This window comes from Marmota flaviventris, chromosome 9 (assembly GCF_047511675.1).
Source record: "Marmota flaviventris isolate mMarFla1 chromosome 9, mMarFla1.hap1, whole genome shotgun sequence".
NCBI classification, from domain to species: Eukaryota; Metazoa; Chordata; class Mammalia; order Rodentia; family Sciuridae; genus Marmota; species Marmota flaviventris.
In genome coordinates, this window is record NC_092506.1 from 52,611,591 (window position 1) to 52,633,081 (window position 21,491).

Sequence of the window (21,491 nt, forward strand, 5' to 3'; positions counted from 1 at the left end):
TTGGCAGTAGTAATATTTTGCCCTATTTGACAGTAAAAATAATTGATAAAATACTCTATCTTGTGGTTGTTTGGTGTTTACCTCATAAAAATCATTTCCAAGATCCAAGAATATAATTAGAGATGCATCTTCAAAATTTTAGTGCTGAGAAAACACATAAGAGGAAGTGGCAGCTTATAATTAAATTTTCTGGTGCATATTATCATACTGTGGAGAAATTTACATTTTGGTGTCAGGAGACATAAAAGCCTCCTCAGAATGTATTCATAGTCTTACTGTCATCATCTTACTAAAAAAATATTTATTCTTTAGAGGTTGAGGGTACAGAAATTTCCACGGAGCTGTATTTATCTATGATTTGTGTGCCTTTTATTGGAGTTAATTAAACACTTGTTCTTTATAACAGTCATGGTTCAGGGATAGAACATTCAGGTGCACCACTAATATAGTTTTACCAGCACAGTACTCAGAAACAAGTAAAGAGATAGCTGGAGGGATGTGCTTTCAGCTCTGTTTAATCCAAGGGAAAGTAAAAGCCAGGAATGGGCCTTGATAAATACCATCCCAGGAGCTGAGATTTGTGTGCATGAGGCAAAGAGTAATGATGTTGACTGTTTCAGTCATACAACTCGAAGTTACACGGAAAACACACTAATTAACACTGCCTCAAAACCATTCCTTTAGAAACCAGTGTACAATTGCCTTTGATTCCAACTGTGAACACAATGGAAAGAAAGAATTTACCTCCAAAAAGGCCAATCAAGTACAACAGTGTAGTCAGAGCGTAAAGTGCTCCAGAAGATAGGTGCCTGGAAAGATTGCAGGACAGTAGAACCAACACACATTGGCTGAGCAGACTAATGTAATATCCAGGGAGAGGAACTTTGCTGATAAACCCCTAATAAGGCAGAAGTTAGAGGAAAAAGATAGCAAAGATTTACCTTCTAAGGTCTAATGAACTTCAGTTTGAATAATTTGAATTTTTCTAGTGAATGTCATCCATGTCTCAGTCTTAGAAAAAATAAACTAACAGTTATTGATAGCTCTTCATTATGCCCAATCTCAAAAAAAAAATTTGATGTAAATATTAACTTGAGATAGTTTTAAATTATTGAATCACAGTCCTAACATACTTTTATTTAATAATTAAAAAAATACTTGATACAGATAAAATTACAATGAAAAACTGTACAGTACTTGCTATGTTAGGGTGAATGTATACAAATGGAGGCTTTTAAAAATAATTTCTAAGATAATGACGGGTTTTTATTCAGTTTCATAATTAGCTATATAATATAGCACATGTTTGCCTAATAAAATGATTACATTTATAGTTTCATATGCTATGTTGACCACTGGAGGGGCAGGCATTATAAAGTCACAGGACAAGACAATCTAACGTCAATACGCATGTTCCCACACAAAAACAGGATTCTTCTAGTTTTGAATACTTTGTTGAGTGCTCAGAGCACAGGTCCTTAAAAAGTTGCAAAAAGAGAAATTCATCCATTTATTCCATGTGCATTTATTGAGCACCTACAATGTACTAGGCACTAGTAACACAGATGAGGAATTCATTAACAAAGTTTAACTTCAGATTGGTCATAGAAATGCTTTCTACCTGGGACCACTCATCTTCTGAAGAAGTCTTCATATCAGGTAAGGGGGAAATTTTGTCTTTGAAAAAAAGGTACCAGGTTACAGTGGTTTAAAAAGAAAAAGTCATTTGTGCAGTCTAATGGAATAGCAGGGGGAGGACTGGATTGGAAATAAGGAAACCTAGTTCTAGTCGTCTTATTAGCTGTGTGACCCTGAGCAAACAAATTTCACTTCTCTGTCCTAACTCTTCATGGATAAAATAATAATTGGGCTACAATCATAGGATATTAAAACCAGAAGAAACAGAGATCATTTGGTTCTGTATTTTTTAAAGTTTTTAGTTTTCAAATGAAAATATGTGGTAGCCCCAGTGGAAGACTGATGAAAGCAGAGTCACTTTGACAGCCCCCAGAGGCTCACTTGCCCCATTTCCTCCCCACCCCTGGAATTGTTCTTGGGGGGGATTCACAGAACACATTTGAAAACACTTTCCAGACAAGGAAACCAAAACAGAATAGGAGTGCCCATGTTAATGAGCAAACTTGATTTTATAAGTTAGAAAGGAGAGCTAAATAAAACAGGTTAAGAAATTCATAAAAAAAAAAAAAAAACATTGTCAAGAAGGGAATCTCTTCTATTCCTCTCAAAGTAGCCCCTTTATGAAAGGGAGCTTTGAAGTGATTTTGTGTAAGGCATCCAGCCAGCCAAAAGCCAAAATGAACAGCTACCAATTAGCCTGCAAGGCCTGCAGAGAGAAGTGGCAGAAAACCACACAGGCCTCATGTCACTTGGCATTTGACTATGGATAATCCTGGCCCTAACTCTTTAGCCTCAGCAGGTACAAGAGAAATATGTGGAAAATTAGGAACAAGTACAGACTAGTGCCAGCTCCCAGGTGCCCGAGGAAAAGCTGCCATTTCTTACTCAGAAATACTAACAGAAGTGGGCATGTCTGATCATAAAATGAACAGGGCAACCAAAATCACAAGTTTAAAATTTCTTCAGACACATCCTCTTCACAGAGGAAAACCCTAATTTGGTATCTTGACCACTGTTAGCCATAGCTGACTTAAAATTAAACTAAAAGGTTAAGGTGCGTGTCGAGTGCAGACCTATTTGGTCAGGGCTGTGAACTCTTCTGATTTCATGGCATCAGACAGGAAGCTGAGCTCGTTGCATAAGGTCTCATATCGGAACGCCATCCGGATCTGAGCAACATTTGTCTTTCGAATATCATTTCCCTCAGGTCCTTCTTTGTAATAATTTTGTCCCAAAAACTTTTGCTTTTCCTGTGGACCAAGAAAAATACAAATAGATTCACTTTCTGTACCCACACGGTAGCTTTGACATTAGCCATAACATACAGACTAGTCCCCGTGAAGCAGATTCCCCATAAATACATCTCCCCGCAGGACTCATAAAATTCCTTCTGGCCTCTGTGTCCCTGAGGATGTCACCTGACAGCCTCGGTCATTCATTCCTATGATTTCCTGGAAGGGAAGAACTGTAGGAACTGCTGGGGATGGAGAAGGTGAGGTGAAGATGTTAAGTCCCTCCTGTGAGCTGACAAGAGCAGACAGGTGTTTCTGGGGAACTACACACAGAATCTTGAGCCTCTGTTCCCTGTATCGTCATCCACAAGTACAGCACCTGAGGTAGCCTCTTCTTGTACCAGTGACATTTCCCAGGGGAGGTGTCCCAGGAACTGAGATACCTTCCAGAGGAGGGTTCTCAACTCTAGCTCCACAGCAGAATCACAGGGATCTATACAAATATTGCTGACACCTGGGTCCCATCCCTAGAGTTTTTATTCAATTTAGATACTAGTCATCTAGTTTGAAAGTACTTAGTGGCTACTATGTGCCAGGCCTGTGCCTAGGGTCTGGGGATATGCATGCAATAAGGCTCTGCCATCATAGAGCTTCCATTCCAAGAGAAAAACATAGGTACATGTTACAGTGTCGGTTGTGACAAATGTTATAAAGAAAAAACAGATTTAAGGAACAGAGGAGGATGGCAAGTGTGTGGCTATTTTAGAGTGTCATTGAGTACAGGTCTGAAAAGGGTGAGGGAGGAGCCATGAAAGTCCAGGAGGCTCCTGAGGATCCTCCCAGAGCCCAAGAGTCCGTGCACCAGAGGCCCCGCTTGTTCTGTTCGCCACAGACCCCCGTGCACACAGTAGACATTCTTTGCCCATTTGTTGAAGGATGGAAGGGACAAGGGCAGCCCCATCACACCGTACCTGATGTGAGAGGCCACTCTGCAGCACACTGTTCCTGGCGATCTCACACAGGTCACACGTGCTCAGCTTCCACACTTGGGCTGCAATGGCATATTCCTCCATCAGTGCTTCCTAGACCCCTCCCCAGAGGACATGGATTAGATGTAGAATGTCCATTTCTACCCTTCACACATCTCCAAAACTGAAAACCACCTACATTGCAGAGTTCATTTTCCTTTACTACTTTTTTGGCACCTGAGTCTTCAAACAGCATCACACCTTAAATCCCAAACTCCTAGAATCTTTTCTATGTGAAATTTTAAGTTACCAAACAGAAATAAAAGAATACCTCTACATTTGGTTTTTGACCAGTACTGGGCTCTACCATGTTCAAAACTGAGTGCCAGTCATCAGTGATGCCAGGCTCTGTGCTCTGGGACAATCCCTGTTAAAAGGAGAATTCCTAATACCAATTAAATGTAATAAGAGTCTGTTCAAGCAAAACAAAACAAAAATGACTCATGAATAGGGCAGCTCCCAGAGCCAGGACAGAGAACTCCAGCCAACAATGGGATCTGACAGCATTTATAGAAAAACAGAAAGCACACAGAACAACTTCACTGGTTACAGCTTCATCAATCAACCAGTAAATTGTTACAGCTTCACTAGTTAGTTGGCTCCAGGGTCTCCTGTAACCAACCTAAGCTCAGTTACTGAATTGTCTATAATGGCTTAGTCTGTTGGGCTTAGTACAGGTGCCCATTCCAAATCCATGGCCTCCTACAAAATTTTTACATCTCTAGTCAGGCACATTTTTAATAGCTGCTCTTTAGAATTACTTAATGCACTTTTTTCTTAAGATTTTAAAAGTCTGAGTAAAGTACTGAGAGGAGATGGAACATTAAATAAGAATAAAAAATGGTCCTAGTACAAGCCAGGAGATAATGTTATCCCCAGAGGATGAGCTTTGTGCTGTGGTCCTGTGTCATCTTTTGGGATGTGACTGTCTGCCATGAATCCCCAGTCCTCCCATTACCTCTTCCCCCATCCACCCCACTGCCTCTGTCTTCTACAGCAGTGGTTCCCAAAGTGCTCCAATGCCCTCTGGGACACAAAGACCTTCTGAAAGGTCCGGCCTTTGCCAACTATGTATCTTTGTGAGGCAATATTATTTTCACAAATTTTGATAAAAACAAATTGAATGCAGAAGCAGATATGGGAACCCAGCTGTCTTCTATTAAGTAAGACATTAAAGGATTTGCAAAATTGCAAAACAAAGCCACTCAGTATTTTTGTTTTGGGAAATAGTTATTTTTCATAAAAATTGCTATTTATATAACAAGTTCATAGTGTTGTTTTTAAATGAATTAATAGTTTTAAATGTCTTTAGTTTCTAAGATTTTTCACTTTTCCCAGAAATACAAAGAGTAGTAATAATAATAGTATTAATAAAAAGGCACCTAATATTTTGAATAAATGCTATATGCAGACAGACTCTATTATAATTTTTAGATTATTTTCTTAATGAATTTCTGCCGGAACACAGAGAATTTTATGCCCATTTTGTAAATGAAGAAGAAGAATAATACAGAGAAGTTTAATAACTTGACCAAGGCCACAGAGCTAGTAAATATCAGAGAGGAAAATGGAGAAAACCAAAGAAATGTACTTGTGTCTTCAAGATTCAAGAACCCCAAAGAGGGTTCCTGAAAGAGAGACTTTTCCTTGCCTGGGGCTCACCCTTTTTCTTTACTGGGTCACCAACCCCACCCCAAAGCCAAACTGAACCATGAGTACGGGTACCCACATGGGAAGACAGGCCAGGACCAAAGGCTGCTTGGACACAGCCGCCCTTGTCCCAGAGCCCTCACCTTTGTGTAGTGGAACTGCATGGGGTCATCAGTGGAGAGAGAAATGTGCAGTCCCTTGTGCAGGAATTCCCGCAGAGGATTCTTGGAATATTCTAGGAAAAGGCTGTTGTTGCTAAGAGGGGACATAGCAATGGGGATCTGAGCAAGGTAGTAGAGATACTGCAAAACCGGACTCTGCAAAAAAAACCACCAAATTCCTGTAACACGTGCTGGAGGTTGGACAGTGTCCTTACAGGTCCCCAAGTTCCCCAAAGCCAGTATACAGCCTACTTTCCCTTTTCCCCCTTTCCTCCATTCCTACATCACATGCCAGCCCCCAGGCCACAGCCTTGCTATCTACCCTCGGTTTGGTGTACACACTCTTGGCTTTAGAGTCAAGGCACAGTGAGGAGCAGAAGGGGCGGTTGCCGCAACCTACATCTTCATCTCCCCTCCCCCAGGGGACCCAAGTCAGTCAGGAGATGCTCCATTTGTATGGTTTTGTGCTTTGATTTCAAACATTCAAGTAGAGATTATAAACACTGTAGCCCCTCGGTGTGTTCTGAAGGGATGGATGGGGCACACTTGGCCAAGCTGCAGGGGTCTTCTCAAGTAGCGTGCACCCCACACAGAAATGTGACACAGGCTGGAACTGCCAGACCAGGGTAAGGGCTCCAAAAAATATTCCTATGGAAGTGACCCAACACATGGGAAGACTAAGTACTCAGAGTTCATGGTAGCATTATTTACATAAGGGAGAAGTTGGATGGCTGATGTGTGCCCACCACTGGGACTAGTTGAATCAGTTGTAGACCAAGTGGCAGATAATTCATCTAAAGCCTTTGGAGTGAGGAGCCAGGTATTATATTGCAGCACAGAAAACTGCTTACTATACAGTGTTAAGGGACAATGCAGGAGCCAAATTTCTGTGTTTACTATTACAAATGCATTAAAAATATGCTGTGGGTGAGCCGGGCACATTAGTGCCCAGCTGTGATCCCAGCAACTCAGGAGGCTGAGGTAGAAGGATCACAAGTTCAAGACCAGCTTCAATAATTTACCAAGACCATGTCTCAAAATGAAAAAATAAAAAGGGCTGGGGATGTGACTCACTGGCAGATTGCTTGTTGTGGATGAAAGATGGGAGTTGGAAATACTAAAAAGCTAATAAAGCTGTTTCCATAAATTAGTAGCAGTAAGCCTTTTTTATTAATTTCTCCAGTTTTCAGAAAATCCCAATCATGACGTGCTTGGTTTTATATTACTTTCAAAATTAAAAATGAAACCAAGATGACTACAGACAGCCCGGCCCAGATAAAAGCCCTGGCCCTCTAGTACCACTGGCCAGGGGCGGACAGCTACTGCGGGGCAAGGTCCCGTGAGTGGCTTGCTTACCTTCTTGAGGAGCAGCCCATGGGAAATGTTGTCAGCAGTTAGAAAGGCAGACACCAGGTGGGTGATGGAGCCAGCCTCCCCACAGTGAGGCCGGAACAGAAATGTGCTCAGGCCTCGTTCCCTGTAGGAAAAGGGAGGCCCTAGGTCAGGAAGCACCCTGGTTCACTCGGCTTGGGGTCCACACCCTCAGCCCAGGACCTACTTCAGGGAAGACTATGCCCATGGCACAGCACAGCTGACCCAGTACAGCCTAGAAATAACCCCTCCAAAAATTCAGAAGCCCAGGTCTAGAGCCCCTCAGAGCTAACAGTTATGATCTCCAGGGGCAGAGATAGGGCCTAGGATAACCCTGGCTGCCTGCTACCGACTCTTGTGCTTTCCTTGGTCTCCAGGACTTGTTTCCCATTCATGAGCCTCCAGGGCATGAAACACACCATGACAAACCAAGTCCAACCTCTTTATTACAAAAATGGGCAAACCGAGGTGCAGAGAGTAAGGCTGTATTCAGTGAAGCCACTGAGCAAGTCCATAGCAAAGCTAGAACTAGAATCCCCACCTCTAAAAGCTCATCCAAGGACTGCCTCCACCCAATACCAGGTCTCTTCCTTCAACCACGGCCCTGTTCACAACCTCCACACCTACTAGCTCGCACTGGCCTAGGCTGAGCCATGGGGCCCACAGGCCCAGCAGGGGCATGGAATGGCTCCCTGCCCCGCTGCCCTGGGCATCTGACTCCCACCGTGTGTGCCTCGTATGTGGCTGGAGGCAGCCTGTGCAGGTAAGACCACGCATGAGGCACTGGTGAACTGAGTGTACTTTCCTCCATTAGTTGTTTGGTGCCTACACTGTGCCCATCACATTGCAGCTGCAGTAATTAGCTGAAAACACAAATGTGTGCAGACACTGTTGGTGTTGAGTGAATGTTCATGTGTGCTCACATGTCCTGTTTCTGTTGTCTCAGGGACATACAGGTACACATGGAGGTATGTGTTGGTGAGTGTGTACCTATGAACTGTGTGGTGTGTAGCTTCACTGTATATATGCATGTGTGCTGGCATGCGTGTTGTGGACATGCCGGCATGCATGTGTGATCGTGTGGTGCATGCTTTGTGTGGTGTCCTGGGGGTTGTCTGTGTGAGCAAATGGATGTGTTGGTTGGAGTGTACATAGCCGTGTGGAGTGCATGCACTTGGTATATGCTAGCGCGTGAACACAGGCCTGTGCAAGGGGCGGCCTCACCCACCTGCGGAGGTTGTTGAGCACCATGATGTTGGCATACATGTAGTACAGGTAGTAGCTGTAGGGCGGGTTCTGCTCGCTGGTCCAGATGTCTGGGCTGGGGCTCTTGTCTGAGAACATGTGGTCGCTATGCTTGGACTCATCATCCACACTGTCAAACCCTGTCACCTGGACAAAAGAGGGGGTCTTGAGCATCAAGCCAAGGTGGGACAGGTCAGGACTCAGGTTTGGCTCAGCTTCCTGTGGCTCAGAGCTGAGCTTTGGAGGGCCTAGGAGTTCAGGCCTCTCAGGTTCACGTCTCACCCAGGAACCCCGAGCCTGACTGAGGCCACTTTCCTCCCAGGGATGGGGACTGGGTGCAGTGCCACAGTCTGTTCTTTCAGAGATTCCCATGGTCCCCGTAGGCCAGGCTGGAGAGTGCCCAGTCCCTGTGTGGCAGTGTTGATAGTCGGGACAACTCAGGTTGGGCCAGGTGAGAATGTGGTCCCTAGACCCACTGCCCATCCCTCTTCTGTGCCACTGCCAGCAGCATAGTGACAAGCTATGACAGGGAAGGGGAGCTACTCTATGTCATGCATCTACTATACCCCAGGCCCTGCTTCAAGCTCCTCACACACACCAGCTAATTCAACACTGAAGAACGCTGTAAGGGAGGGGTTGGCTACGAGCCCCACCGTAAAGTTGGGCAAACCAGGGCCAAAGTGGTAAAGGAAGTTGCCTGAGCAAGATGACGCACAAGGGCCCTAGGTCTGGGCCCTTTGGGGCCTTAGGTAGAAGATACACTGGGGCACGTCCAGGTGTGGCCTGAGATGCCAGCCAGGTGCCTCACAAACAGACCAGAGGCCCACTGTCCAGGCTGAGCTATTGTTCCCACAGGCAGCTCTGCTAGCTGAGGGGAACTGCCCTTTGAACCAGGTCACAAGGACCTCAGGAAGCTCCTTCTTCCAATGAGTTAGACCTCAGCTGGAACTCATCTGTGGATTCCCAGAGCCTCTGGCTAATCCCCAGAGGCTGGGCCCTGACCAAGAACATACCTGCAGAGGACACAGCCCTCAGCCAGCACTTGGGGGAGGTCTGCCAACAGCCTCCCTCCTTTCACTTGGCCTTAGCAGGATTTTGGGGAGGGGCCTGAGCACCAGACAGAAGAAAGAATGATTTCCCAACTCAGGCCACAACTGGCCCACACTGGGGGCTCCTAGCCCAGGCCCCAGGCTCTAGGCCCTGGCCCCAGCCAGGTCTGCCAGCCTGTCTGGTGTCTCTGTGGTCAGGAGGGATCCTGCAGAGCAGGGAACACAAGGGTCTTGGCCAGAAACTTCCTGTCACAGAGCCCTCTGTTCAAGGGAACAACACATTCCCACCATGGCTCTCAGCAGCTCCTGATTGGGTCTGGGGAGCTAGAGAGGACCTCCAGCTCTGCCGTGACAACTGAACATTCCAGCATGGGGATAGTGCCATCCCCTCTCCCAATCTCTATCCGCCCAGTACAGGGCCTCACCACTGCATCTCACAGGCCTCAATCTCAAAATACGTCCAAACCCAACTCCCCTCTCAAGCCTGCTCTTCCCTCACGGTTGACAGCAGCCTTCAAATGCACCATCCACCCTCCTACAAAGCAGGCACCCAGGAGGCATCCGTCTCCTCCTTCTTCCAGCCTCCACTTAGGTCCTGTGAGTCTACACCAGCCCCTTCTCATGAAGCCTGCTCTGCCCAGAGCCCCTGCCCTGTCTCGAGCAGGCCTCAAGCTCACTTCCTGTACACAGGAGGCAACACAGAACAGGGGAGTCAGGTCCTCCTGGGAATGAATTCCAGTTCTGCCACTTTCTAGCTTTGTGATCTGTTTAATTTCCTGGAGTGTACACTGGAGCCAGTAGCTTCATAGAGCAATTGAGATTACAGGAGAGAATCAATGGAGGGCCCTGCACATAGTGTCCAGCACAAAGTACATGGCACACACACAGTAACTCTGCTTATTACCAACAGCGCAACTGAGATGCAGACAGGATAGCCGTGAGGCTGAAGTGAGGCCACATAATGGAGTACCACTAGGCTTGGCAGCAAGCGCAAAAAATGTGAGCTGTCACCGTTGGCTCAAGTGCCCACTATGTCTCTGGGACTGGAACAGGCCTCTCACTCTCCTCCTAGCCCCCCACCACCTTTTGTTTCAGGCCTTCCTCCTCCACACACAGCCAGATGATGCTTGTCTAAAACATATACTCAGTGAGGTCCCTCAGCTTGTCCAAACACTTTCCAGGCAGCCCCTACATGTCCAGACTCAACCACTCCCTCCCCAGACCTTGATCCCCTGGGCTCCTCCCTACCAGACCTCATCCCATCACCTCCACCTTCACCTCCATCAGTACCTCCACCTCCACCTCCCCAAAGCCTCCTCCAGTCCTGAACTTGCTGCTCTGTCTGACATCCTCTTTACTCCTGGCATCCAGAGGAAGGGGGTGAAAACTGATCCCCTCCCTCCTGGAGTCTCTACCATACCCCTTCTTCCCTTTTCCTATAACTACTCAAATACAGAAGTGAAATATATTTCCTGGTGTGGGAGGCCATCCTCGCACGTGATTTGAGTTACCTCTCTGGCTGGATGAGAGGCGCTTAGACACAGCTGTATCTGAGCCTTCCCCACCCTTTCCCAGGTCCGAGGGCTTGTCCGTGCAGAGGCGTGCCTGGCTACTGACCTGAAGACCCAATCATCGTCCTTGACCTTGGAATGCTGCCCCCCTTAACCTTCATTGGATGGGATTTTCCGTTCCCCAATAAAAGCTCACTCCCTGGCGTACTCTCCCTCTCTCGCTAGTCTCTTCTGTAAACCTCATCACCGCATTAGGTGGCTGGAGGCGGGAGCTAGGAGAAGCTGTCTCGGAGCTGATATTAAAGGTAATGAGAGTCTGTCTCTTTAATTTAAAACTCCCTAATAATTTCTTATGAACTGAACCTTCTTTCATGAAGCCCGCGCTGGTCGCGTGGCAGATCCTGGAGCTCATTATACTAAACCAAAAATGGTGTGAGGACCTTTGTTTCAGGTAAAAAGAGAGGAGCAGAAATGTCTGCATTTTTAAGGAGACCCTGGGGCAGCTTGGTGCTGGCTGGGACAGGATCCATGTCTTCAGCGTGCATGGCCAGGAACCAACTCTCAGTCCTTACCTACTCGCTGCCCTTCCCCACTGGACCCACAGACTGCCCCAGGACCTCCCACCTGGGCATGCTCCCTTATTTTAGAAATTCTGCTTCTAGGGGCAGGCAGCCCTAGGCCTGGTGTACAGGGTGGCGGGAGCTGAGAAGGGAGGCCATGGCAAGGAGTGAGCCCTCCTCCACCATGGTGAGCTCACCTAGGTACCCACCACTTACATATTTGAGGAAGAGGTGAAGCTCCCGATGATCTTGGGGGTTGATTGTGGCCTTAAAAAGGGGCAGGAAGATATTCTCCAGCATCTTTCCAAAGTTTGGCAGCAGCTTCTTTGACCTAAATATATCACTGTAGGGAAGCAAAGACTGGCCTGTTGGGTGGACCCACAGTCCCCTTGGCCTGCTACAGAGTGGACACAGTCACTTCAGCACTGCTTCCCACTAAGCACCCAAGGTAGAGTCAGCTGTGGCCCTTCTGCAACACTGGGCAGTGCTGTGCAACTCCACACCTGCCTCACCTGTCTCAAGCCAGAGGCCATTCACGAGTGGGGCAAAGGGATTCAGATGGCCAAGGGTCCCAGAGAGGAGTCCTCCAGTTTCCCAGTGATCCAGACTCAGTTCCACTCAGCTCAGTTTCCCTAGACCCCACACCCCAGCCCACCCAGAGAGGGGAGCAGTGATCCAAGGGGAAGTCAGCAATGTGGGCCACTACCACGACATCCCAGGCCTCTAGGCCCACCCAAACCTTCAACAAGAAGGCAAGCCAGTAGACCCCACAAGGCCTTGGCACATAAATATTCTTCAAAGAACCAAATTTTAAGTGTCATAAGGGCGTCTTTGCCAACCACTCTTCCCTGGGGAGGAGAGGTCTAAGATGGCACTGGACTTAACAGTCTCCAGCCCACCAGACAGGATGTCATGCCCAGGGGCATGGGGCAGACAGTGGGGCCCCTCACTCACTAGATCCGGGGCACCTGGATGATCCAGCGCATGTTGGGTGAGTAGACCTTGTGCTGGATGAACCAGCGGGCCAGGTTGGGCCACTCCTCAGGACTGCGGCCATAGATGGAGAGCCGTGGCTCCGAGTACTGATACTTGCTCTCCTCCAGCTCCCGGGCCACCTCCTGGCACCAAGAAGAACCAGATCAGCCCCAAAGCCTCCAAGCTACATGGGAGATCTCTACCTCCAGCTCTGCATGACAGCTGGGTCCTGGGCCAGCTGCTCCCAGCCAGGAAGGCTGATCTGCATCCCTGCTGCCTACTGCCATGTGAGCTCTTCAACCATAGTGGAGGCTCCTCCCCTGGGGGAGAAAGGCCTTGGGTCTGCACCGTCACATTGCAGAACTAGGCTGGGCAGCAACAACAACTCCACCCAGAGTCAACCCGCACCCAGCCAAGTTTAGACTATAAATAGAGACAGGCATGGTGCCAGGATGCTGTGAGTTCTGCCAAGGTGGATGCCCTCCCCTCCTCCTCCCTGCAGTTGGCACACAGCACCAGCCTGCCCATTCTCAGAAGAAGGAGACCAGGGCCAGAGCATAGGTCCTGAGCTGGGTAGTGGATAGAGGAGATTCAGGGAAGGGAAGGAACAGAAGGCCATGCAGGGTCCCCTCTGAAAGCAGACACCATCAGGTATCTGAGGTGGCCTTGGAGAGGCCAAGGGACTGCTCACCTTGACCATCCTGGCAAAGTACTCTCCTCCCAGGTAGTTTTCAGTTTTTAAATACAGGTCACGAAGCTCACTGGCCCCCACAGGGTTGTATTTGGAGTTGAACTTGTCAAAACGATGGAATGTCTGCCGGCCCTGAGGGGAGGAGGCCACCAGCCCTCACTACATTGTTCTGCAGCCATCAAGCATGTTTCCCTGTCCAGGCCTTTAGGTGTGGCCTTAGGTGTGGCCACACTGAATGATGTCTTTTAAGTCATCTGCATGAAATCTTGGAAATTTCCAAGGGCCAGAACCATGTATCCTCACAGCCAGCCACAGGCTATTTTCTGAGTCACGGTGTGAAGGAGCATGAGGGCTTCAAGCTCCAAGGAACTATGGCAAGGAACATGCCAGCTAGTGAGCAGACGAGGCTAGACCACCGAACAGCAGACAATGACGTGTTTTCTATGCCTTTTTAAGGCTGAATAATATTCTATTGTGTGGATATACCACATTTTGGTTACCCATTCATCTATTGAACACTTGGGTGATGTCTACCTTTTGGCTATTGTGAGGTATGCCCCTGTGAACATTGGCACACGGTGCCAATTCCAGTCTCTAATTTCAGTTCTTTTGGGTATCGACCTAGGAGTAGGATTGCTGATTATATGCTTAGTGTTTTAGTAACAAGGCACATGGCAGTTACCATGTTATAGGCAAGGAAATAAAACCTTCAGTGAGTTGCTTAAGGGCATATAACTCCTAAGTGGCAGAAAGGGGATTTGAACTTGGACCCATCTGACCAGAAGTCACACACCCTTCCTTTGTCCCATGGCTGCTCCCAGCCCCATTATTTCATGAGGTCAAACTAACACCACAGCCTCCAAGACAAGCAGAGAAAGAGCCAGTGGCTCTCCAAGCACAATCACAGCGTTTTCCAGGGGCTGAGTCCCCAATCAGAACTTCTTTCTGTTCATAACACTGGGGCAGAAGCTCACTCACAGCATGGACATCCAGCGAATCCACAGTGAGGTCGTAGGGGTCCATGTGCAGGCTGTCGAACACCTGCCGCAGGGTGATCTTCCGGCCCAGCTTCTCAGCCACAGTCCTGTCAGGCTCCGTCTGGTACGTGTGCTTGATGAAGCGGAGCAAGTGCTTCTGGTTCATGCAGGCCGCTGCGTGGATGTGCGTGTCCACCTAGAACAAGCATCCACCAGTGAGCCAAGCTACATTCTCTGCAATAAAAGAGCCCTGCCCTCAATGTGGAGCACAGAGCCTCGGCACCATAAGGGCACAGAGGCAGTGCCTACCTAGGCCTGAGGCCCCTCCCCATTTCTCCTCTGAACTTCAAAACTGGTCTCCTCCCCTTTAGCCTTGCTGCCTAATCCACCTCCTTACAGCACCAAGAGATGGTTCCAAAATGGAGACTGGATCAGGCCACTCCCCTGTTAAGAAATCATGGTGGACCAGCATCCTCGAAGTAAAGCCCGGCTCCTTAGCCTGGGAGTCAAGGCTACTTGCCACTGCCACATTCTATGCTCCAGCCATGGCAAACCATTCTGTAGGCACCAACCTACTCCACTCTGTGGCACTTTGCCCACATGCATCCTCAGCCAGGAGTGCCTTCCCTCCTCCCCACCAACCTCTTCCTTATCTTTCTACATCCTCCACTTGGACACCAATCCTGATCCCCTAAAAAACAACTAACCCACCCTCTCCTTGCCTGACTGGGACCCTGGCATAGACATTCCCTTGCTGTGTCCATCCTCCTGACCCATTCAAATATGTTTCTGTCTACTCCTCCGCTAGCCTGGGAGCTCCTCAAGCACAGGGACCATGTCTGATCCACCCATTCTCTACTATCTACCCCAGAGACTGGTAAGATGTATCGGGTGAATCAATGAATGGATGAATGAACAAATGCACTCCCCATCTCTGGCACAGTTGTAGTAGGGTTCTATATCCTCATATAAGCCTGAGGGCCCATGAAATGCCTTACAGAATCCCCCTCCCTCTCAGAACCCCCTAACATTCTGAAAGCAAGGTCCAAGTAGGAGTGAATGAAGACAGCAGTCACTACCACACACTTCCTCAACCAGTTCCAGCTCACCCCACACCCAAGGCATCCACACCCCAAGAAGCAGTGGCTCTTCTGACCCTGAGACCTTAGAACTCAGAGCAAATGTTAACTTGAAGAAAGGCACATCACTCTTCTCCCCTTGCTTCATGGCAAGGCACTGTCCTTGAAAAAGCCCTGGAAGGAGCCCACCAGGGCCTCAGAACACCTCACAGGATTTCTTACATCTATGTCTCTCTGGCCTCTCCTTTTCAACCTCCTCAGTCAGCTCATCCTTGCTACCAGACCTCCAATACTGGCATTTCTTCAGGCTTGGTCCTGGGCCCTCCTGTCCCCTCACTATATACTCTTTTCAAAGGTGATCTGTGCCATCTGTGCCTTCAATTTTCTTCTTTATATCAAAAACTTACAAATGTGTATCATCAGCCCGAAGCTCCAGAATTGTAGAGATAGCTGCCTATTTGGCATTTCCACTTGGGAAATTCAAAGGTCCTTCAAATTTTAAAGTGGACAGACTCTCCATCTCTGGCCCTAGACCAAACCTGATCGTTTCCCAGGTTTCTGCACCCCAGGAAATGATATACCCTGCACCCAGCTGTTCACAATGGAAAACTGCAAGTCATCCTCCGCCTCCCCTCCCTCCCGCAGCACCAGCCGGATCCATCAATTCCACCTTCCAATTAAATCTCAGATCCACACAATGGGACCCGTCTTGCCACTTTTTCTCTTGCTCTGGTTCAATTCATTCTTCACTCAGAAACTAGAATGGATTTTTTGATGCAATTTGATTCTGATTAATATTCTCACTAATCTAATACTGCTAATACTACTTAGTTCCTGCCGTCTCCCCACCTTCCACATCCCCACTCTCCATTTTCCTCTGTGCTCCACTCCCAGGACAGCCACTTGGCTAAAATGAGAGATGCCCTGAAGTCACAGTGGGCATCTTGCATCTCCTTCTATGAGCCCACGGGGACTAAGGGAAGTCCCCAGGGAAGGAGACAGCAGCCTCACAGGCCAGGATGCCACCCGCCACCAGTCTGCAGCATGGAGTTACTGCTATGGCTAACTGGGCACTGTGCGAGGGCCAGGGTGAGAAGGTGCTGACCTCGGGCCAGGGAAGGCTGTTCACAGCTGGTTGGGCATCTCCACATTGTGCCAAATGAGACATTTGATCTTTTGGACTTCTATGTGTGTTATCCCAGCCAGCCCGTGTCATTGGCCACATCACTCTGTCAGCAGGGTCCTTCCTGCCATTAATCCTGCCACTCTTACCAGAAAGATAGACCGCTGGACATCAGAGAAATGACACAACTCAATGTACTAAAAACCAAAACATCACCCAAAGCACAGAGTCAAGGCTCAGGCACTTCTTGTGCATTCCTTTGGGATGCACAAGAGAAGGTCAGCTGGGATTAGCTCAGCAGGACACAGCCTGGCTCTACCGCCTCAGCATGACTCAGCACATTCTGGGCTTCTGCGTGTGTCCTCCAGTTTACCAGTGACACACCACAGGGGGTTCAGCCTGTCCTTACCCCATGAGTCACAAGACAAAGAAGGAAAACAACTGGACAGTCCAGGAAGCACCCAATCCAAACTACAGGACCTCAAAGGTGATTATTTTAGGAACAAGTCAAAGAAGTTGTCATTGAAGGTCAGTATTTTCAATTCACCCGAAGATCCAAGCACATTCTCTGCTCCTCCTGAGATCCAGGTCTACAGAAACTGTAGAGTTCCCAATACCTGAGACTGGAGCTAACACTAGCCTTCCCATACCAATGGCGGACATCAGCAATAGGTCACAGCACTCTTTTCACTGAGGTTCTGGAATAGCTTCAGGGAGTCACTCCCAACTGGTCAAGTTTGGCACAGAAGCTGAAACCTATTTGCTATCCCTGTGACACTTAAGCCCAAATGGATAATGCCTAGTCCTACTCTACTCCCAAGCAGCAAACCCGCTCAGCCCTTCTATCTCAGCCCTGAACAGAAAACAAGTGTCTCCGTTACACAGTGCTGCCAGCGGCCTCACAGTGTCATAACCCACCACCCACCACCCACCTCCCACACATATCCACAGCCAGGCCTCAGCCCCGGCGTACCCTGCCTCTGGGAAATAACAGCCACCTCCAAAATAGGGAGCTCCCCTCCCAGCTCACTCTGGGTTTTATAAGGCCAGCTCTCCTCGCCACAGTACAGATTTTGAGGGTGAGATAAAGCTGCTGGCACCCAGGAGGCTCCCCTTACCCAGGACAGAAAGCACAGCCTGATGCAGTGGCCCCAGGCCCAACTGACTATGTACCAGAGAAAAGGCCACAATGTCACCCCCCCCACACACACACACACACACATGAGGACATCTCGTGTCCAGAGAGCACAGTAACCCCCAAAGTGATAGGAAGCCCAAGGATCAGCTCTGATATGGAACCACAGCTCTACACAAGGGCTCGGGCCCACACTGTGGCAGGGAGCAGATGGTGAGTCCATGGGGCCCACCTCAGGAGCAAACCGCTTCAGAGCCCATCCAGTCAACAAAGACAATTCAGGTCAGGCAGCAGCAGGAGGCAGGCCCAGCACAGTTCACATCTGCAGAGGGCAGGGCTGCCCTGGGCTGGGCAGGACTGCGGGGAGCTCACAGTGACTGAGGCACCTGCCTAACACCTAAGGTTCACAGAGAAGGAACAAATGGTGCTTGAGGTGAAAATGCCCAGCTGCCCACATAGGTGTGTCTAATGCATGACCTTTAACCTCTACCCAGAAATCCCCAACACTCTTCCACAGCCTTTCAGAGCCCATGAGCTGAAGCTAAACTCTCACTTCTAAAGGCTCTTAGTCCCGTCCAAGTGGGGAGTCCAGATGGCATTAACAGGGGGTCTTAGGCCTCCCCAAGATACAGGGGGAAAGAGGGGCCTTTCATCTGGATTGCCGAGCGGACTCAGTCAGGAGGTCAGGGAGGCTGAACAGGGCTTTCCCAGAGGAGCCACAAGCTGATCCTAGAGAGAGGAGATCCTCAAGAGGTCCCAGCAGGACAGAGGTGGCTCTGGAGATGACGACCTCACCATGACCTGCCCAGGTTTGGCCATCCTCCTCCAAGCACAATCTAAACCCCCTGCCCCCACTGATTTACCTCCAAGATCACAAGCACACCTGGCCCACCTCCCAACCCACAGACCCCATTATCATCCAGAACCCCCCACACCTCTGCAGCTTCATTCCTCACAACCCACTGCTCTCCTCTCTCTGACCCAAGCTCCAGCCACACCAAACTAGCAGCTATGTCAAGACACCACTCTATGGGCTGGGGATGTGGCTCAAGCGGTAGCGCGCTCGCCTGGCATGCGTGCGGCCCAGGTTCGATCCTCAGTACCACATACAAACAAAGATGTTGTGTCTGCCGAAAACCGAAAAATAAATGTTAAAAATTCTCTCTTTAAAAAAATTAATAAATAAGTTCATTTAAAAAAAAATAAAAAAGACACCACTCTAACCCTCTCTCCCCTTGCGCGCACGCCTCTCCCCCTCCTGGCATTTGCACATGCTGTTCCCTCCACAGGAAATGCCAGGGACATTGCTGCTTCCCTCCCTGCATAACACTCTGCCCGGCTAGCTTCTTACCCTGTAGGTCAGCTTAGTTCTGGCCTCTTCCTGAAAGCCACCCCATTACACTTAACCCTTAGGTAGCAGACGGAGGAGCTTCTCATCAGCAGGAAGTAACTTGCTCACCATCAAACGCCTCATACTTAGCACCGATCCTGCCTCACTATAGGTTACTTAAATGGAAGAAAACGGAAGAGCTGCAGCACATAATCACTTAGTATGCACACCTGCCACTACTCTGCAGGCTGAAAGTGCCAGGAGCCACTCGGCCACTCAAGAGGTACAAGAGGGACAGAGACAGGAGCACATAAAATGTTCTTCTTTAAATATACCTTGGGCTGGGGTTGTGGCTCAGTGGTAGAGCACTTGCCTAGCAAGTGTGAGGCACAGGGTTCGATTCACAGCACCACATATAAATAAGTGAATCAAATAAAGGTCCATCGACAACTAAAAATATATGTAGAAATAATTTTTAAAAAATAAAAAATAAATACACCTTATCCTGAAGGACACAAAACCATAAACTACCAAAATCCATAGAGGTCATATAGCTTTTTCCCTCCATGATGAATCTAATTCTTTCCCTACCCTAAGAGTGGCCTGTGCTCAACAGTTATGACCACTTAAAGGCTGTGTCCTGCTTCCCAAGGCACATTCCAACAGAGGCACACCATGGAGTGGCCCCCCAGTACCATCTGAGGCACATCCTGACTCTAAGAACACAGTTCACCCACCTCTCTTCTGCATGGACCCATCGCACTCCTCTGGCCAAGAAGGGCCTTCACCAGCCTCCACTCTCACAGGGCACTAGCCCCAAACTGGCTCAGGGCAGCCCCGGTGTGGGGAAGGGAGCCAGCCAGGTGGGTTGGACACTGGCCACTAAACGCACCTTTCTCACGTTATAGAAGTCTCGATGGGGGTTACTCTTCAACTCTTTGAACTCGGACATTTCATTTAACATCTCGTGAAGGCTGAACTTGGATTCCAGAAAGTTCAGTCGCCGGTGACAATAGGTTTTCCTGCAGGTTGGGGAAGGGGAGAGACCACAGTTGAGGGGCAGTGACATCAAACTCTGTTTGGAGACTTCCAGCACAGGTGGGCCAAGCCCAGTGTGGGAGGTCCAGTTCTGGGAGGATGGAGCCAGGAGAGCTCAGAAGATCCCAGATTTCTGTTGACCTGACTGACCTGGCTAACATGTCGGTGTGCCCCAGTGAGAGTGGAGAGCAAAGATATGGGGCAGCAGAGATAACTTTGAGACCCTATATTTTTTACTTCTATGTGTTTAGGCAATTAACCACAAGCCTTCTTTCCAATGAATGAATCAATGTTGAGATGGTAATTCCAAGGCTGAAGTGAAGGTTAAATTGGTTGATGCCTATGAAAGGGCCTGACTCCGAACAGAGTGGTTACTCAATAAGTCTCCCTCTTTTGTCCCCTCTTTTCTTTCTTCCCATCTGTCCTCACCCACCTTTTATTCCTTGAGAAATCAACTGTCCAGAACATGGATAATATAGTCACACTATAAGGCATGGCCTGCCCACCTTGGGATACAGAGGTAACTCCCACCCTGACCAAATGTTCCCAAATCCCAAGACCTGAGGACCCCCAGATTCTGAGGCTTCAGGACAAGAGGTGAATGTTTCTCATCAGAGCCAGATTAGGAGCACAGGAGTATTTATCACTGGGATGGAAATCTCTGTGACACTCATGCCCCAAGTTCCCACCAACTCAAAGAAGGTACCCATGGGTAAAGAGGTTTTCTCTGCTAGCAAAGGTGGGAGCTTACTGCTGTGGTCAGCTACCAGCCCACACCCAGCCAGGGTTGGCCAGCCACATGCCTTGAGTCCAAGACCACACAGAACCTTTGACCATAACTCATGCCACCCTGCTTCTGCACATAGCAGCTGCTCTATATCCCATCACTGAGGCTAAGAACAGCTGCCTACCTGCAAGAGTACCACCCTGTCTGCCAAGACAAGCCCAGGATGAGCCCAGGGATGTCATACAGTGAGAAAGGAGGTCAAGCCCAGCCTTTTTCCAAGAAGGACTCTCCTTGAGAACCACTCAGGCAGGACAGCCACTTCTCACACACTTGGCCCAGAAGGGCCTCTGAAAGAAAACTACCCCGTCCCCACCCAGGGTCTTAATTGGATCAGTGAGGACCAAGCTACCCATCCACCCCAGACCCACTCTCTTCCCTTAGGACCCAGCATCACACCATTCCCAACAAAACCCAAAAGGCAAGAGCAAAAGAGCAGGGGCATGACAGCACACTCCCCTCCCAACCCTGACTCTGGCACATTCACTCCAAGGCTCTAAGGGTGCAGGTTGCTGAACTTCCACACTGATAGCTCAAGTGCCCACCAACAAGTGAGGGACCAATTGCAGGAAGACAGCCACCTGCCAGCTTAGCTTGAGTCAAGCCCATGGCCTCAGGGGGATCAGAGCCACAAAGTTCCCTAGGCTCTCTGCATGCCCTCTCCAGAAACACAGAAACCCAAGACCTGGAGCAACAGTCATCGCTCCTCCTCCCTGTGCAGCCATGTCCCAGGCTGCCAGTTCTCTGCAAGGCTGCTTTCTTGCCTGACAAGAGGCGTGGCAGTCATTTTAAGGTGCCCAGGTTGCCAACAGAAAACAGAAGTTCCACACCTATAACGCAGAAGGGATAAGTAGTAACAACTCTAAGAGTGTGGCAGCCCAGGAAGGGAGATTACTGCAGAAACCCACAAAGCA

The 21,491-nt window shown here is 48.8% G+C and overlaps 1 protein-coding gene across 6 annotated transcripts in view; it reads right to left on the minus strand.

Annotated features, from left to right (window-relative positions):
* Nucleotides 1-346: 346 nt before the first annotated feature.
* The window catches only part of Ampd3 (adenosine monophosphate deaminase 3), a 57,215-nt gene continuing 36,070 nt past the window's right edge, over nucleotides 347-21,491 (minus strand). For 5 of the 6 annotated variants that reach the window (XM_027942436.3, XM_034636626.2, XM_027942435.2 and 2 more), the window contains exons 6-15: nucleotides 19,648-19,777; nucleotides 14,090-14,284; nucleotides 13,112-13,243; nucleotides 12,400-12,563; nucleotides 11,662-11,788; nucleotides 8,309-8,472; nucleotides 7,066-7,186; nucleotides 5,692-5,865; nucleotides 3,842-3,952; nucleotides 347-2,888 (exon numbers count right to left, since the gene is read on the minus strand). In XM_027942436.3, the coding sequence (XP_027798237.1) occupies nucleotides 2,712-2,888; nucleotides 3,842-3,952; nucleotides 5,692-5,865; nucleotides 7,066-7,186; nucleotides 8,309-8,472; nucleotides 11,662-11,788; nucleotides 12,400-12,563; nucleotides 13,112-13,243; nucleotides 14,090-14,284; nucleotides 19,648-19,777 (1,495 nt within the window). In that variant the 3' untranslated portion in view covers nucleotides 347-2,711. The remainder of the gene's footprint in view (nucleotides 2,889-3,841; nucleotides 3,953-5,691; nucleotides 5,866-7,065; nucleotides 7,187-8,308; nucleotides 8,473-11,661; nucleotides 11,789-12,399; nucleotides 12,564-13,111; nucleotides 13,244-14,089; nucleotides 14,285-19,647; nucleotides 19,778-21,491) is intronic. The other variant, XM_071616391.1, reaches the window with a different exon arrangement.